This window comes from Mytilus trossulus, chromosome 13 (genome assembly GCF_036588685.1).
Source record: "Mytilus trossulus isolate FHL-02 chromosome 13, PNRI_Mtr1.1.1.hap1, whole genome shotgun sequence".
Lineage (NCBI taxonomy): Eukaryota > Metazoa > Mollusca > Bivalvia > Mytilida > Mytilidae > Mytilus > Mytilus trossulus.
In genome coordinates this window covers 46,645,030-46,664,463 of record NC_086385.1, presented here as the reverse complement: position 1 = coordinate 46,664,463, position 19,434 = coordinate 46,645,030, and the positions used below count along the sequence as shown (strand labels likewise).

Here is a 19,434-nt window from a genome sequence, read left to right as displayed (position 1 = left end):
ACTGCAAAGGCATAACCTTTTGATATATGCATGTTGAAGGCCGTACATTGACCTATAATAGTTTACCTTTTTTAAATTGTTATTTGGATGGAGAGTGTCTCATTGGCACTCACACCGCATCTTCCTATATCTATGTACCTGTTCAAGATATTGACAATGAAGCAGCTGTCGGGTCAGGTATTGTGGTAAGTTGATATAATAATTGTTTTCAAAGTTTCAATGTTGTGTGCGCCTTTAAGCTGGTTTTTTGTTGTTGTAGAAAATGGAGGGTGATTAGCAATATCCCATATCCCAAAAGTGCAAAACTCTTGTTCTTAATTTCTCGTCAATCTGTCGCTGGCGAATACTAAACGTCTTTCTTACTTCATTATGGCATAACAGGAATGGACTAGAATTGAACCAACAGTCGCTTCGGGGAAGAAATAGCACACATAGCCACATGAATTAAATGATTTAATACAATATTTACTATATTTACTATGTTTTTATTCAGGATAAATCAATGTTCTTGAACAGTCTTAGGGCCAGCTGAAGGACGCCTCCGGGTGCGGGAATTTCTCGCGACATTGAAGACTTGTTAGTGACCTTTTGTTGGTGTTTTTTTCTATGGTCGGGTTGTTGTCTCTGTGATACATTCCCCATTTCCATTCTCAGTTTTATCAATCACAAATCTGATGTAGGGTGACACATGCGTTTCCCCTGACAAGTATTGCCATATATCATAACTTCCTTTAAAATTGCCTCTTCGCTCATTCCCATATTTTGTGACATTCCTAGTTCTTGGGAGTTTTCTGTATTTTAGCATAGTTCGTGTTTTTTCCATATCCAAATTTCTTGAAGTTGTTCACTCTTCCAATTTTATGATATAACAGTATGTAGCTGTTTTCATTAGAACCATTATTAATATATGCACAAAAAGATATGTCATAAGATGTTGAAACGTGATTAATTCGTCACCATAATTTCATCATGTGTTATCAGATATACGTTTTTAGTGTCAATATCAATAAAACACTATCCAGTTACGATTACTAGTATCTTCTCATTTTTTAATACCATAGTTACGATTATCTTTTTTTCCGAGTTACGATTATCATCCCGAATTTTTCAACGGCAATTTTCAAAGCGCTTAGAGAATTCCAGTGCACCGTTACGATTCAAATATGATGTAATGGTATAGATAAACCTTGCATCTGAGTAAAAAGTGACAAAAAAATGCTACATTTGAGAAAACTGACTGTAAAGATTTTACCTATATCTACCGTCGCCATATTGGGATAATCGTAATTGCAGTTACGATTATCTCTTTAATACCAGTGCTATTTATGTATATAATGTTATATTTTTCTATCTTTACTGAACGTGTTTTTGTTTGTATATTGATTTAAAGAACCAGAGACGAACAATATCTATACTTTTGGTAAGTTTACTGATTTTTCTAAACTTGTTTAACAGTAAAAGAAAACGAAAGATCGTGTCAAACAATGAAGTTCTTTAATTTTGAACATACAATTATCAATTGCTTCATTCAGTTTAATGGTTATTGTATTCAAGGTTATTTTTATACATAGATTATCTATCATTCACCATTTATTCTGCGTAAGTATAAAAGCAACTAAAATAGAATACTGTCATGTATTTTTATTTCAGAAAAAAATACGTCTTGAAAAGAGTTATCCGTTTGAGTATGCATTAAAAAACATTGCTTATAATTAAACTGTTCCTTGTATTACGTATTTCATATACAATATGTTCTGAATCCCTTTTTTATTTTAGAACGTCAGAAAAACTACGATATTGATCTTACAGAGTTTCCGCTTATTGAATTTGAGTCAGTGTTATATACAAACATCGTACTGTAATGGGCCTCTGAATTGTCATCGTCATGTATCCCTTGTCTGTTGTCACCTAATTCCTCACCATATCTGAAGATGATAAATATCATAATCACAATCAAGATATATGTCTTTTTTTGTGATCATGTAATCATGAAAGTAAATGAATCCATAGTATATTCGTAAATGTTTTATTATATTTGATTTTAATTAAACATTTCAAATTTGGAAGAGTTCTAGTTAATTAACTTATGCTTTATCATTTATCGTTCTTCAATACATATTTCGTTTCATGTTTCCTACGTGTTAACATACTTTAATCATCTATAAAAGTCTTTTTATGCGCATGATCAAGTAAAGATCCTCTTGCCTTTTTTAGTTTTGTATACTTGTTAATGTTGGTTTCTTTTATATATTGTGGAGTTTAGTACGACATCCATTATCACTGAATTAGTACACAATTTTGTTAATGGGTCAGCTGAAACACGCTTCCGGGTGTTGGTTGTGGCTTACGGCTGTTTTCTGCTTTTGGTTAGGTTGTTGTTTCTTTGAAAAATTTCTCATTCCCATTCTCAGTTTTATTAAAAAGCAAGATAAGTACAAAACAGTAAAATCAATAGTTATAGTTTGGAATTATTAATTCCAAATTGAATATGTACAATGAGCATGTTTTTATATTTGTAAATCTAGCTAAACGTTAAACATGCAAAATGAACGGGGTATTATCAACGTGACAATATATTGTATACGGATATAAAGTTTGTTTGCCACAGATCACCTTCCAGTATTGATGAGTGGTTTTCACGTATTTATCACGTATTTATTAAAACAGTTCTCCAAACACGAAAATGTTCTATTAACCTTAATACAAATATTCTGCTATGTTCCTTATGTCGTCAAAACAATCCCGTTCCTTTTCCCCCTGAATGTGACCTACCGAATGAGACTATTTACCGGGTTTGTAATGACATGAGCAACACGACCGGTGCCACATGTGGAGAATGATCTGCGTACCCTTCAGGACCACATAATATCACTCCCAGTTTGTGTGCGGTTCGTATTGCTTAGTCTTTAGTTTTTCTATGTTGTGCCTTGTGTACTATTATTTGTATGTTTGTCTTTTTCTCTTTGAGCCATTGTGTTGTCATTTCATTTTCGATCTAAGATTTTTAACGTTCCTCTGGTATCTTTTGGATCTCTTGTCCAGCTACATAATTTTTCTTTGTATAATTTACTTACCTATCACAATTTCGATTTTGAGATCTTCCTGTAACAAAAACTTAATATGGATACAACTTTTTTTTTACATAATTACCGATAACATTGTTTTAAAATATATCTTGTTACACACTTTCTATTAAAGGCGGACAAAATTATGTATGGCTAATGATATACCTAAATAAAACAATGTGTACTTGTTACATATTATTTTTTTTTCGTTTTTCATATATACACATGGAAAAAAGTATTGCAACACCAAATTGAATTCAAATTAAAAAAACAAAATAATTTTTCGAAATAGAACTAGTTAAACATTATTTAAATATCACCTGAGTTTAATCAATACATATCGACTCAACAAGTTCTTATCTGCATATGCAGCTAATGTACTCAAAAACAATAAAACAAATGTTTTTATCCTCATTGTTTTCAACACTATAAATAGCCAAGTTTATAAAGTTATGTGATTGAAACCTTGTAATTGGTCATCGACAACTCATAACTGCAGCAAGTTGGCAGATAATCAGCATGAGAGAAGCAGGTATTTCGTTGTGACAATTGCACGTATTGTATTCCATTATATGTCGTTTTGAGAATAAAAATAAATCAGGCAACATACAATGTTAAAGACCTTCTGAGTTCAAGAAGACCCTCTATCACATCTGCTAGGGAAAATCAAGAAGAATGAAGGTTGTTCAGAACAAAACACATTGCAAACAATACAATCATAAAAAGAGAGTGATGACCATACAGGAGCCTTAAAACAAGAACTGTTCGAGATCGGTTCATCGCTACTGATTATTGTCCGATAAGACCATTTCGGGGACCTTTGCATAAGAACAGACATATAGTTGCCAGTATTCAATACAGTGCAGAGCTCACCAAAGTTGAAAATTGGCATCGTGAAGGAAGATCCATTGTTTCAATGGAATTCGGTTTATCTTCATTGGCCCGATCGTAGCCCGAATTTGAACCATATTGAGAATAAATGGGACACGTTTGGGCGTAAAGTGCTCGAAAGAACACCCAGTTTAAACACGTCATGAAATAAACAATACTCTTCGTCAGGAATGGTTGCTGCTAACTTAGCAACAAATAAGTCGACTTATGACAGGAATCATTAGACGTTAAGGTGCGGTTATCCGTTAGAATGTAGGCTGCGCACAAAGTACTAATTCTTTGGTGAATAACGATCAACCATGATGTGAACACTCATCTAAAGATTAATTTTGAAATGTCTGACATTGTAAAGTTCGACTACAGTAAAAGTTGTAAAATGCTTTTTTTGTACAGAAAACACTTCATTTTGTTATAAAAATTTTGGTTAGATAAAACTTTTTTTTTCATACACTTTTTGTTCATTTTAATGCCACTGATATCATTACATACGTTTCAATATTATAAACCTTTGATAACTTTTTTATTTTACAAATATTTTATCATATTCCATCCAAATTAGGAGGCTGATTTTTCAAGTTTTGAAAAAATCAAGGTGTTTCAATACTTTTTTTTTACATTTGTATTCATTAGACGGTTGGTGTTACTGTTTGAAGATGATGCATTCCTGGTAAAATAAATAGGTCAAACACATCGTACGATTGGATAACAATGGTCCTGACTTGGCACAAAAATGTCCTATGTAGAAATGGTGGATCAAGCTTGATTTATAGTTAACTCAAACCCCTTACACGTATGACAGTCGAAAAAAGAATCCATTATATGTGATAATAAGAATATGTCCATAGTACACGGATGCCCCACTTGCACTATCATTTTCCATGTTGATTGGACTGTGAAATTGGGGTAAAATTTTTAATTTGAAATTAGAAAGATCATATTATAGGGAACATATGTACTAAGTTTCAAGTTGATGTGACTTCAACTTCAACAAAAACTACCTTGACCAAAAACTTAAACTTTTACCTGAAATTCGCACCATCATTTTCTATGTTCAGTGGACCGTTAAATTTTGGTCAAATCTTTAATTTAGCATTACCATTTGAAAGATCATATCATGGGGAACATATGTACTAAGTTTCCAGTTGATTGAACTTCAACTTCATCAAAAGCTACCTTGACCAAAAGCTTTAACCTGAAGCGGCACGAACGGACGCACAAACGAACGAACGGAGGCACAGACCAGAAAACATAATGCCCCTCTACTATCGTAGGTGGGTCATAAAAACAAATTACATAATATGTATAAATATGAAAATTGAGGATTAAGGTTTGAATTGAATAAACCATACCATTTCTGTTGTTACAAAGTACTGCCATGATTATTATGAAGAGCAGCAAAATTGCAACCAACCCAATCACGACGTATATTATTAAGTTCTTATCTTCTTTATCTATAAATAAGCATTTAGTTTTAGTTCAATCACGACAGTAACTGTAGTTAAATAAAGGCAACAGTAGTATACCGCTGTTCAAAACTCATAAATCCATGGACAAAAAACAAAATCGGGGTAACAAACCAAAACCGAGCGAAACGCATTTAATATAAGAGGAGAACAACGACACAACACCGAAACGCAAAGTTATCAAACTACTAGGGTAAAAATTTGGAACGCACAATAAATGCTAGTTTTATCAAATCTTACAGTCAACTGGAAAGTCTGAATCTGAAAATTTTGATAAGAGCTAAATCTACTAGTATTTTGTAGATGTTTTCTTGTTATCGACAGAGGATTGTTTAGATAATTGTCTTGTGTTCAACCCATATACTATAATACTTTTTTTTATTTTACTGTTACAAATAACCTGACGAATATGCGGTTAGGGCTTTTCTCATTGTTGAAGGCCGTACGGTGACCTATAGTTATTGTTTCTGTGTCATTTGGTCTCTTGATGAGATTTTTCTCAATGGCAATCATATTACATCCTTTTTTTTATATGAATAGCTCTTATTTGACAACAATATTAAGGTGTAAAAAGTAACTGACCGATTACACATGCCCTTTGAAAACTTAAAAAATGCATTCATCATAAAAATGAAATCATTGACCTCAACGAACAGCACGTTATATAAGTGCTTGAATATATTAACCTTGCTTTACTTGCTGGTTTGAAAATGTGGACTTGTGTTGGCAGTCAAGTTGTGGTTGGTTTTTGTTTTGGAATTAAGATTAATGCTCATCTAATTGAAAGCAACTCAACGTGTGTATCATTTCGGGTCATTTTAGCCTTTCTTTGCAGAAGGATTTTGTACATCGGTGAAGGCTTTACGATGACATATAGTTGCCTTCTTCGATGTCATTAGGTCTTTAACGGCATATCACATCTTCCTATTTTCATATTCATCAGGAATGTCGGGAACTAAATATAAAATCAATTGAGTGTGTTCTATCACTCTATCACATTTTAAAAAGAAGATGTGGTATGATTGTCAATGATCATTCATTGATATTCTCAAGACAAAATATGACACACTAACTACAGTATTAAACAAAACATACCTTCAATGGTCAACTGCAAGCAAACTGATTGAGGTTCTTTGTTATTTAACAGATGACTAACATCACAACATATATTTTGTCCACTTTTGTCAGATAATGGAACCACGTCTAATGTTCCAGATACTATATAACTTCTATCAATAACATCATAAGACTGTACAACAACAAACTCGTTTGTGTAATGTCGGTCCTGGATCCTAATTGAAATGGTTGGTGCAGGATATCCATGCAATGATGAACAAGTCCATTTTCCAGAGGAACCAGATATCAGGTTGGTAGGTCCGGTCAATATTGGGACCGTTGGCGTAACTTACAGGATACAAAAATACAGTGTTATATCATCTTTACATTTTAGATGTGAAGAAATAAATGATTATCAGTGCAAATGAATATAAAAAACTGATAGTACAACCCGAATCGTAGTAACAAGTTTCCAAAGTAGATGAAAACCGTGTTTTTTTTCTCATAAACCTTTTCACTTAACACCGTATGTACCGATAGTGTTAGTGTTATTGCTATGCATGTACTTGACGTCATTACATTTACAATTAATTAAAATTTTACAATCAGGAATTAAACACATCAAGTATTATAATGACATTTTTAGCGAATAGTATGGTATCTTAAAAATTTTAAAGGTTGTAGGTTGAGATACGGATAGGGATCCAGATCTAATAACTAATGGAGTATCGATTTCCTCTGTTGTTACTTACAACTCAACAGTTTATTTTGTGTAGGCAGCACCAAGTAGTTCGTAAATAATGTAAATGTAGGAGCCTAGCGTATCAATTGAGAATGTAAATGCCATATGATTAGACAGATGGTATGTAATAGACGAGAATGAATATCTCAATTGGAAAGTTGAAATCATCGCGTTTGTCATTTGTTCTCATTTTGACGCATCCATCTTTGTCAAGATCACAGAAATGCTCAAGATATCAGACAAACCTAGTTTCAATGGTATTTTAATTCAGAAGCAAACATACATTTAGTTCCAGGACATCATAAATATAACTGAAAGTGACATTCAAGATGACTTTTCTTATTGTTTTTGTCTTTACAGAAAAGTGCAAATTAAGTTTAAGGATTACAATATAACGGAACTTAAACAACTGGCATATAAGTATAAGGTTAAGCTAACTATAAAACCATGTTAAAAACACCATTTTTCGCAGAATTCCTGTACCATGTCAGAGTATGGCATTTGTTATGTCACTTGTCCGTTGCTTGGACTTTCTCCTATTTAACATGCCTTAGGTTTCGGTAATTTGGTTTTACCTTTTTTAATGGAAATGGTCTTGTCATTAATTAAAATGAATGAAAGTATCAAAGTAACAAGTACTTAAACTAAATGAAGTTCTTATCGCAAAAACCAAATGTTGTATGTAATAATTTTTGGAGATTCACAAAGCTCTGTTTCAGGGAACCAACAGCGTACTTTTAAACATCGCAATTTTTTTGGCCTTTTAAACATTTTTTTATTTTTTAAACTTTTAAAACTGGTATGTATGCTGAGTTTCTTTGTAACGATATTCTTTAATTGTAGTACTTGAATATGATTGCACAATTTATTCACAATTTTTAGTGCGTTCGTTAATCATTCTTCTTTAAATATATTTGAAATTTTCGAAGCTTATACGTACAATATACTGCAACATATGTTGTCGTTGCAAGTGGTTTTTTCAATACGCCGTTATCCGCCTGACATTCCAACACTGAGAGGTGGTCTTCCAAACCAGCAGTAAATGTTAAAGTTGACGTTGTTATACCATTGTTTGAAGAACTACTTATACCATTTGTAATGACATTGTCATTTCTCAGCCAATTTAATGTTGGTAAAGGATTTCCTCCCGTAGAACGGCATATCATTCTTACAGTATTTCCTAAGTGATATTGATGTGAACCTGTTATTTCTGGTTGACCTGGAGCGTTGATCGAAGCTACAAAAGAAAACAAAATAGTTGCAGAATTTATAAATGTTTGTAATACAGATTTACATTTGATAGGAAATCATAAATGTGAAATTTGATACGAAAACAATACTATAAAGCAAGTAAAATATCAAAACATCCGAATTCGGAGGAAAATGCATTCAGAAAGTCCCTAAGCAAATGCCTAAATTAAGAGCCTAAACACACCAAATAAAATGAATAACAATTGTCATGTTCCTGACTTGGCACAGGCATTTTCTCATGACGAAAATTGTCGATTAAACAAGTTTTATAGCTAGCTAAACCTTTCACTTGTACCCATTGAGCTATCAGGTATTTTTATTTTCATTAGTTCATGTATTATTAATGATTTTTTTTCTTCTGGTAAAGCTGTTGTTATTTATATTTTTACGTAATAACGTTTTTGAAGTAAGCAACAGTACATACGTTTAAGGGTGAGATATGTCGTCTTTACTAGTGGTCTCTTAAGGAATCCATTATCGACCTGACATTCATATACCTCATGATCATCATTGGCAGTTGTTGTAAAAGTCAATGTCGTTATTGTTATATTACCACTAGTAGATGTATTAGTACCAGACGTAATTACAATATCATCTTTCAACCATATTACTGATGGTGGGGGGTTTGCTCCGGTAGAACTGCATGCAAGTTTAACAGTCATTCCTATCTGAAATTCTACATGACTACTTGTTTCCGGTTCACCTGGGGCTGTCCTGATAGAAGCTGAAAAATCAATGAAACTTTTTATCAACAATTTAACAACATTATAGTAATTGAAATGCATGCCGTGTTCACTTTGAGCTGTATGTGTTTTAAGTGTACGCTATACTTCAACTAAGTCATACTCTATAACATCTCCACAATTAAATTACTACACGTGCCTAATCCAATCGAAGGAGTCATCAAGCACTTTTATAATGTCTTTGCTTTTTTGGAGGACATTTTGCAATTTTCTGATCATTATTATTTGTAATGACGGCTTACTGTTGACACTCGTAGTTTGTTCCCAAGTAGATTGGTGTCATATAATTATTTAAGTATTCTTTCTATTTTGTCACACTCGGACCAAGGCAGTTCGTCTCCATCAGGTGCTCTGGTCAATATTTAGATTATTAATTTGATCTATTAATATATAGGTATAGGTCGATGTGATATGAGTGCCAATGAGACAACTCTTCATCCAACATAACAATTTATAAAAGTAAACAATTATAGGTCAAGGTACGGCCTTCAATTTTACATCGGATGCGATTACCTTAAAGAGCACGACATCTGGATGATCTTTTATTATATGTATCATCTTTTCTTGTGTGTCTTTATTTTTACATTCAAATTATAGTTTTGATAATGTAATATATTCCTTTAGATTTTTATGTCGTGTATATGCAATTATAGGTGGTTTTGGGAAAAGTTGCTTTGCAGTTTATTTTTTCTCAATGATGTGCCAGTGTTTTTTATCAGTCTGCCAAGATTTTTAAACAAAGGATTGTGTCTAGTTGCTAGCAGTTTTTTATTTCACGCATTCGATAAGCAATGTAAGCCTTTGATGGGTTAACTGTTCACAAAACTTGACAATAAAGAACGTATAAGCTATAGTTAATATTTAAGGAAGTTACATACATTTCAACAAAAAAAGAACTTACATATATTCGAGAAATCAATTATAGTAATAATATGACACAAACTCAAAACTTGTTCTTCTCAATCGGGATGAATTCAATTTAAATATCAGCATTTAAGTGGAAGGTCTTTTTTTTGGCTGATGGAGTTTTAACTCTCCTCAACGAATGCTAGACTGATTTTATAAGCGCGACACATATTTTCAATTATTGTACACGACTATTTCGGTTCAAATTTTCTTTTTGTCCCCCTAAGTGATGATAGCTAAGGGTTTGATAAATTAGATATGAAAGATAGATTTTATATCTGCTATAAGAAATGTGAAAATTCTAATTCTAATAAGAAGAACATATTTCTTATAAAGTCACTAATTTTGTTTTATGTATTGCGATAAGACCGTGTAAAACCCTGATTTGAAATATTATATCGAAAAAGGAGTCATATCCTATAAAATGGTGGTTTTATAGTCAGTTAAAGCTCTCACTTCTATGGCAGTTGCATTAAATAAAATTATATGGACAAAAATGTGTGAACAAATCAAACAGACATACTAGGTAAGATTGTCAAAATAAAGTTTCTACTTTTAGAGACATGTAACTATATAAATAAAGGCAACAGTAGTATACCGCCGTTCAAAATTCATTAATCAATATAGAAAATGTGAAATGAAAGTATAGCAGCTTACCTTCTAGAACTTTAAGATTGACAGGGTTACTTATAAAGTGCCGTCTTCCATTGTTCGCTCGGCAATTATAAATACCCTCATCCTTTTCTGTAATGCTGAATATATTTAAATTTGGGTTGGTTGCAGATGTCATTATTTGTCTTTTTGCATTATTTGTCCCCTGAGCTATTATTTCAGCGCTGCCTCTATCAACTTGCGTTTTTGTCCAGTCCCATCCAATTGCTGGTGGTTCGCCATTTATTGTACACGTCATAGTGACCTTGGAATCACCTACTATAGCTGAATATGGTGTCAACGATGCTGTTAAATTTAGGTCACCTGTAATTTAAAAGTTTGATTGCAAAAAGCATAATAAATGGTCATAGAATTGGGAAAGGAAATGGGGAATGTGTCAAAGCGACAACAGACCGACCATAGAGCGGACAATAGCCGAAGGCCACCAATGTAGCGAGAAATTCCCGCACCCGGAGGCGTCCTTCAGCTGGCCCCTTAAAATATGTATACTAGTTCAGTGTAAATGGTGATTGATTAATCCTCTTCATGTTCTTGAACACATAAGGCATCAGCAAAGGACCACCAACTCGTTCTATCTTTCGCGATTCTTTCTATTTGATTCCAGGTGTAACCATGTCTTTTTATCTCTGCTGCTATATCTCTTCTCCATGTGCCTTTCAGTCTTCCAGGCTTTCTTGTCCCTTGTGGTGTCCATGTCAATACCTTTTTCACATGCCGGTTGTTATCCATTCGCAGTATATGTCCAATATATTTCCACCGCCTTCTCATGATCTTATTCCCTACATTCTTCACACCTGTTCTTTCTGATAGTTCACTTTTTGAACTTACACTTGGCCATTTGATGTTTATTATTCGTCTCAAACAGCGTCCTTCGAATCCTCTAATTCGACTTTCTACTGTTTTGGTTGTTCTCCATGTTTCTGAACCGTTCAACAGAACTGTTCTAACATTGCTAACATACAATCTGATCTTTGTCTTTCTGGATATTTTGTTGTTTTTCCGTATGTTATTCAGGTTTTTGAAATCAGAAGCTGCTTTGCCATTATGGATGTTAACTTCTTCTTCAATATTTCCTTCTGCATTTACTCTACTACCAAGATAATTAAATGAGTTTACTTGTTCCAGTTCTTTTCCATTCACTGTTTTTGCTTTATTGTTTTTTGTACCTATCTTCATCACCTTAGTTTTCTTTGCATTTATCTTCAGTCCTACTTTTCCTGCCTCTGATGTTACTTTATCTGTCTTTTTCTGCATGTGTTCATGTGTATGAGAAAAGAGGCTGATATCATCCGCAAAGTCCATGTCCTCTGAAAATATTGTTAGTCCCCACTGTATACCATGATTTTCAGTTGTTGTCTTCTTCATATCCCAGTCAACCACCAATATAAAGAGAAAAGGAGATATTATGCATCCCTGTCTTTAGTCTGATAGTTTTCCATCATGTCTAACTGCACATCTAAAACCATCATACATTTCCATAATGATGTGAATTATTTTCTGTGGAATTCCATACATACTCATGATGTACCAAAGTGACTCTCTATTGACGCTATCAAAGGCTTTTTCAAAATCCACATAATTTGTATATATGGGTGACCTCCATTCTAGTGCCTGTTCTATAATATTTCTCAGTATGAGGATGTTATCTATACATGCACGTTTTTTTCTAAATCCACTTTTTTCTTCCCGTAGAATGGAATCGATTTTGTGTTTGATTCGTTCTAGAATTATTCTACAAAGTATCTTACCAGGCACTGACATTAAAGTAATTCCACGCCAGTTGTTACAACCTGTAAGGTTACCTTTCTTTGGTATTTTTATGATGATACCATCTTTCCACTGGATAGGTAGTATTTCTTTTTCCCATATTTCATTTAGCAGATCACGTAGGATGTTCACGTTGAGATTTATGTCTGATTTTATTACTTCTGTTGGTATGCCATCTACCCCACGAGCTTTGTTGTTTTAAGTTTTTTAATGTCTGCTTTGATCTCATCATCTGTTATGGGTCCCATTTCTATTTCAATTTGTGGTGGAGCTTCCTCTGTCCTGTCAACTGAGATTTCTGGTTCAGGCCTATTCAACACCTCTTCAAAATGTTTTTTTCCATCTTTCCAGTTGTTTCTCAAATTTGCATATTGTCTGACCATCTTTATCTTTGATGTTAGTACTGTTGGTATTTACTCTGCCACTAAACTGTTTTGTAATTTTATATAGCTTTCTCATATCTCCAACTTTAGATGCATTTTCAGCCTCTTCTGCAATCTTATCTATGTATGCCTTTTTGTCTGCCTTTGCATTCTTTTTCACTTCTTTTTCCTTAATATTATATAGATCTTTTGTTCTCTCTTGTTATTCTCCTGTTGCTTGGTTGGTTTTTGATTTTAACAGTTTTCTTTCCATAATTAGAGCCCAGGTTTTTCACAGATAGCCATTCCTTTCTTTCTTTATGTTTGTAACCTAAGATGTCTTCACTTGTTTTTAGATAAATTTCACTCATATGTTGCCATTTAGAGTTTATGTCAATCTCATTTTCTTCAAGTTGTAAGACCTCAAATCTGTTTTTCAGTTCTATATTGAAGTTTTGTTGTATTTCAGGTGTAAATTGACGTTATACTAAACTCCGAATTATACACAAGAAACTTAAATTAAAAATCATACAAGACTATCAAAGGCCAGAGGCTCCTGACTTGAGACAGCCTCAAAAATGCGGCGGGGTTAAACGTGTTTATGAGATCTCAATCCTACCTCTATACCTCTCGCCAATGTAAAAAAGTAAACGCATAACAATACGCACATTAAAATTCCGTTCAAGAGAAGTCAGAGTCTAATGTCAGAAGATGTAACAAAACATGCAAAAGAAAATAATCAAAATGACAATAATACATAAATAACAACAGACTACTAGCAGTTAACTGACATGCCAGCTCCGGAACCTCAATTAAAATGATTGAAAGATTGTGTCTTCATCATATGAATATCATGCAAAATCTCTCCCGTGAGTGGTTAAGTATCATCCAAACTTTCATCTAGACGATCTGACAGATAACGATGCACAGAAACGCTCGAGGAACATGGGCTCTCGCAACATGTCACCGGTAAAACACATGTACATGGCATTCCCTCGATGTAGTCATCGATCAAAAACAGCTGCACAAACTTCCGAACAATCTCATAGAAAATAAAGCAGAAACTGTATTACCATACATCAGGACGAACATGCACTATCCAATAGATTTGGTGAATTCTTCGTTGGGAAAATAGACACAATTGGAAACAACCTGAGTAATTCGAACAAATCATCAACAGAAGTTGTCAATGCTCTTGAAGCCGATGTAAAATTCGACTGAAATCCGCTTACTTCGCTTTCACCAGCGTCAACTGAAGAAGTTCGAAGGATAATCAAGAGAGCTCCGGTAAAGTCATGCGAACTCGACCCAATTCCTACTTACATTACCTCTTAAAATCATGTCTCGGCAGCTTACTTCCTATTATAACCAAGATAGTAAACACTTCAATGGCAGAATCGCAAGTTCCTGCATTTTACAAGGAAGCGGTTCTAAGACCTTTGTTGAAAGGCACTGGCTACGGTTACATGGAAATGTAACAATAATAAAAATATTATTGTTACATGGGAGACTAATTGCCGGAATGCAAAGTTGGGCGAGAAACCAAAAAATTACCAATGTAACAATAATTACTGAGGCTACGGTTACATAACGTTATTGTTACATGAAAAACAGTACGCTAGATTTATTAAACTTAAATCTACTATAGTTGTGTTGCTTAATATTCTTTCATATGTACTAAACGATACTTGTAATACTGATAAATAGTAAATATTATTATTCAACAAATATTGTTAAGGTTGAAAAAAAGAAAACTTGGAATGCGTTTTAAACGAAACTGAAACAATATCAAGACATAAATTTCATACAACTATACAACTTGACGCAAATTGATACATCAAAAGCAAAGTTTGCTAACTGTAACTTAAATACTAAGAACTTCTATATGTACACGTATCCGTGGAGGACGTAATCAGTGTGTTCATCCAAAAAAAAAAACCCACTTACTGGATTTGTAGAAATTGCCATTGTAAATAAAAAGTTACAGTAAATAAATTGTATTTAATAAATTTATGTATTGTAAATATAAAATAAATGTCTACAACTTTTATTTTTTAGTACATATTACTAGTCCCATCGTACATTGCTGTTTTTCATGTAACAATAACGCAATGTAACCGTAGCCTCAATAATTATTGTTACATTCGTAATTAAACAGGTCCTTGCCCAACCATGCATTCCGGCATTTAGTCTCCAATGTAACAATAATATTTTTATTATTGTTACATTTCCGTGTAACCGTAGCCAGTGCCTTGTTGAAAAAGCCTGATCTTGACGATGATGAGTTAAAAAACTATCGTCCCGTTTCGAACTTGCCTTTTACCTCAAAGATCTTGGAAAAGGTTAGTGAAACTCGGTTCGAACAGCATCTTGAAGCAAACGCACTTTTCGACAACATGCTTCAGCATATCTTGTCATTCAACAGAAACTGCTCTTCTACGGTTCACTATGATATAGCATTGATAATAACTGTTGTGCAGTACTTGTTATGTTCTATCTATCCGCTGCATTCGACAATATCGACCATCCCATCCTGATTATTCGGTTTGAATACTTTTACGGCATAACTGGCTCAGCGATGTCATGGATGAGATCCTATCTTGAAAGTCGAACTCAACGTGTAGCAATTGGCTCCGTTTTGTCAGATGTAATAAACATTGAATATGGCGTTCCACAAAGTTCAGTTTTGGGACCCCGATTGTATTGTATTTTTGCAAAACCGATCAGTTAAATATGTCGGCGACACAACTTTAGCGATCATGGGTATGCTGATGACACGCAAGTCTTCCTAGTTATCAAACCCCTCGCTAATTGGGACCACATATCTTTACGTCTAGAGACTTGTTTAGCTGACATTAGTAAATGGATGTGCTTAAACATGCTGAAACTGAACCAAGACAAAACGTAACTGATCTTATTTTTACCAAAAAATCGTGTAAAGGAATTTTCGAATTGTCATCTGTTATTTGATGGATCAATTGTAAGCAATGCATCTGTGGTAAAAAATCTTGGTGTTTATTTTGATAGAACATTAAGCATGGAAAAGCAGGTCAATATATCACCGATGATGCCTGTAAAACTTTGGTGTGCTCGCTCGTCTCGTCACGTTCAGACTACGGAAACGCTCTGCTATATGGTGTAAATGCCAGTTTAGTCAATAAGTTACAGCGAGTACAGAATACGGCAGCCAGGCTCGTTACACGTACCAAGAAACATGATCATCATGTTAAAAAACACCAGTTCTTGTGTCTCTTCATTGGATTTCGGTGCAGTACCGAATACAATTTAAACTTCTTTTGTATACTTTCAAAATCCTGCATGGCCTAGCACCCGTCTATCTCATTAGTGCCTATCAACCATCAAGATCTATTAGATCGGAAAATGCCAAGCAGCTTATACAAATTCGTGTACGCACCAAAATCTATGGAGAAAGACGTTTCGACAAAGCTACTGCGAGCCTCTGGAACAATCTTCCTAGCCATCTAAGGCACGAACACTCAATCGAACTTTTTAAGAACAATTTGAAAACCCATTATTTTAGACTATTCAGTTTCTTTTAGGTTTTTTTAATATATGTGTTTCAAAATTTTATTTCATTCTTATTGCATTGATTGTTTTAATGTTTAAAACCTCTTTTTGTCTGCATTGATTGTTTTCTGTAAAGGAGGCTCGCGTGTTTTTTTGAAGAAGTTATGTGCCCTTAGAAAGCTAGTCGATGATTATATCGGTGAGTGAAAAACTGCAAAAAACTGTGATTTAAAAGCATTTCATCAATTTATTCTTTCATGAATTAGTACAAGTGTCTCTCCGGATTATTAATATCAGCTGAAATATGTAAAATGTGACTCCGAAAAGACTTTTGATGATTGCATATGTTTTCAATACTTAACAATGATAGTGAAGGTTGAAATGTACTCACATTATATACTGTAGTTTTATATGTACAAAGGTGTAAATAATGAGTACTTCGTCAAATACGACAGATATAACGGTCAATCATGAAGATATTCAAGGCAATGATGACTTATTTGCAGATGAAATCGAAAATCAAATTGATATAAATAACATTAATTTAACACAATCAATAACCGATAGTCAATTCAATGATGACGACATGTATAGAATTATCCAGACAAAGTTTGGTCAATTAGATAGATATAATTTTAAAAGCGAATTATTACAAAATACTGACACAGATGATTTAAAACCTATCAGAAGCTCCCTTTTTGAATTAACAAAGAAAAAGGAACATGTACTATTAGAATCTAGACTCATCGAACGCACTCACCGTGAAAACGGACCGTCAATCGAAGAAAAGCTTTCTGATGACATTTACACCTTATTTAACTTTCTTGAGGGCAATCTCACAAGTAATGAACTAAAACCTTTAATTTCTCGAGGCAGACGGAATACGAATGCACATTTCGATACTGGCGATAACAGTGTACATGAGGTTCTCAACAAAATGACAAACCGTGAAACAAGCACCCAAGGCAATTCATATATACTTGCAACACTTCTCGAAATCAAACAAAGTTTCAATGAAAAACTTAAAACATTAAACGATAAAATCGACACAATAAATGAGAAATTCGAGTGTGAGATCAAGCGGCTTGCTAATGTGGTTCATGAAAAAGATAGACAAATGTATTTATTAAAAACAGAATTGTATGATGAAAAAGAAAAAGTAACTCGCCTAAGGTCAGAAATCAAACTACAATCTCAAGATTTAAAAGACCAAGAAGATAAGATACGCACGAGTGACGAACAAAGACAAAATGTTTTCAATAAAATAGTTAACCGACTAGAATCAATAGATGGTAAATGTAAAACACTTGGAAAAAATTCAATGTCTTATAGTGAGGCTTTAAATCGAAGTGCTGATGAAAAAATACATTCACAGACGAAAACCGCTAACTCTGAACTTGATAATCATCAAAGTTTACATTACGAAAACAACAGTATAAATAGCGCAAACAGGGATCATGTATATAATCAGGAAAACACAATGACAAAAAACACTTACGTGCATGCATACGCACGACCAAATACAGTGGAAAGACCAGTTTCTACAGAACAGATTCAACAAATACAAACTCGAGTCACAAACGGAGATACAAGTGTATTTCGTGGTGTTGTAAGGAAACGTTCCAGAAGAATCGTACTTTACAATGTAACTGCTGATAAACCTTTCGAACTAGTTGATACTGCAATTAGAAACTTTGCGTCAAGTAAAGGGGTTAATATAACTTTTGTAAAACTGCTAATAAAACGACAATACAAAGACATTGCAACATATACTCTTCGTGCTAACATCAACGAGAGGGACTTTGCTGCAGTAGAAAACGATGACTTCTTTTGGCCAGAAGGCGTTTACTGGCGAGACTATATCCCACAAAACAAACATCAATAACATTCATGTTCAATCTGTTATATATTGTATATTTTATTTTTCTCATGTTGTTACGAATAACAACATGGAATATGAGAGGCGCTATGTATGGCACCTCATATTTCGAAAACTTGCTTAAAGACTCTGATATATGTATTGTAACAGAGCACTGGTTAAATAGAACTAATATTACATTTTTATATGAGTTAGCAAATGATTTTCGAGTATTTTCATGCTTTAGCTCTAGTTCAGTAAATTCAAACAGAGGCTCTGGTGGAGTAGCTATTCTTGTAAGGAAAACATTTGGTTTTAAGACTTCTAATTTAATTTTTGATAATGACAGAATTTGTGCTGTCAAATTATCCAAGCATGGTTATGAAAGTTTATGTATCATAGGTACTTTACTACCATCAACAAATCATTCAGCTGAAGAGTATTTACAATATTTTCAAACTGTGTGTAGTATTTATGATAGAATGTCAGTTGATTGTGTAACTGTAATAGGTGGTGATTTTAATACTGATATTGCAGTAACAAGTTTAAGTAGTAAATCAAAAAATGTCATAGACTTCATTACAAAAAATAATTTATCTCCTGTTCCATTGATGTCCGGTCGTAAAGGCCCTGATTTTACATTTAGGTCTAAAGATATGACACGTAAAACTATGATTGATTATATTTTCATTCCAGAATTCTTTTGTAATGGCTTTACAAATTTAGAAGTCAGAAATGACTGTCCATTTAATGTTTCAGATCATTATCCTATTTTGATTTTCTTAGATATGAATTTGCTATGTAATACATCAAATAAATTTCATCTTTATCGTAAAGTTCTAATGTGGTCGAGATGTGATGAATGGGAGAAGAAATATTATCAAACAGAACTAGACAAATTACTAAATTTTGAAGTTTTACCTTTGAACTCGTGTGAAATAAACGAAAATTACATAGAACATATAAACTCAAATATTGTAAATGTTGTGCATATCGCTGCAAATTCTTGTATTCCCACTGGAAAATTTAGACACTATCTAAAACCGTACTGGAAAAGTAACAGCTTAGATTATTACCATAATAAGCAACGACAAGCTCGTAAAACGTGGCTGTCAATGGGACAAACACGA

General features: G+C 33.5%; 1 protein-coding gene across 1 annotated transcript in view; it reads right to left on the bottom strand.

Annotated features, from left to right (window-relative positions):
* Nucleotides 1–1,789: 1,789 nt before the first annotated feature.
* Nucleotides 1,790–19,434, bottom strand: part of LOC134694424 (peroxidasin homolog) — a 35,527-nt gene continuing 17,882 nt past the window's right edge. Inside the window, exons 5-11 of the mRNA XM_063555433.1 lie at nucleotides 10,775–11,092; nucleotides 8,893–9,192; nucleotides 8,158–8,454; nucleotides 6,515–6,823; nucleotides 5,306–5,407; nucleotides 3,075–3,102; nucleotides 1,790–1,925 (exon numbers count right to left, since the gene is read on the bottom strand). Coding sequence (XP_063411503.1) covers nucleotides 1,790–1,925; nucleotides 3,075–3,102; nucleotides 5,306–5,407; nucleotides 6,515–6,823; nucleotides 8,158–8,454; nucleotides 8,893–9,192; nucleotides 10,775–11,092 — 1,490 coding nt within the window. The remainder of the gene's footprint in view (nucleotides 1,926–3,074; nucleotides 3,103–5,305; nucleotides 5,408–6,514; nucleotides 6,824–8,157; nucleotides 8,455–8,892; nucleotides 9,193–10,774; nucleotides 11,093–19,434) is intronic.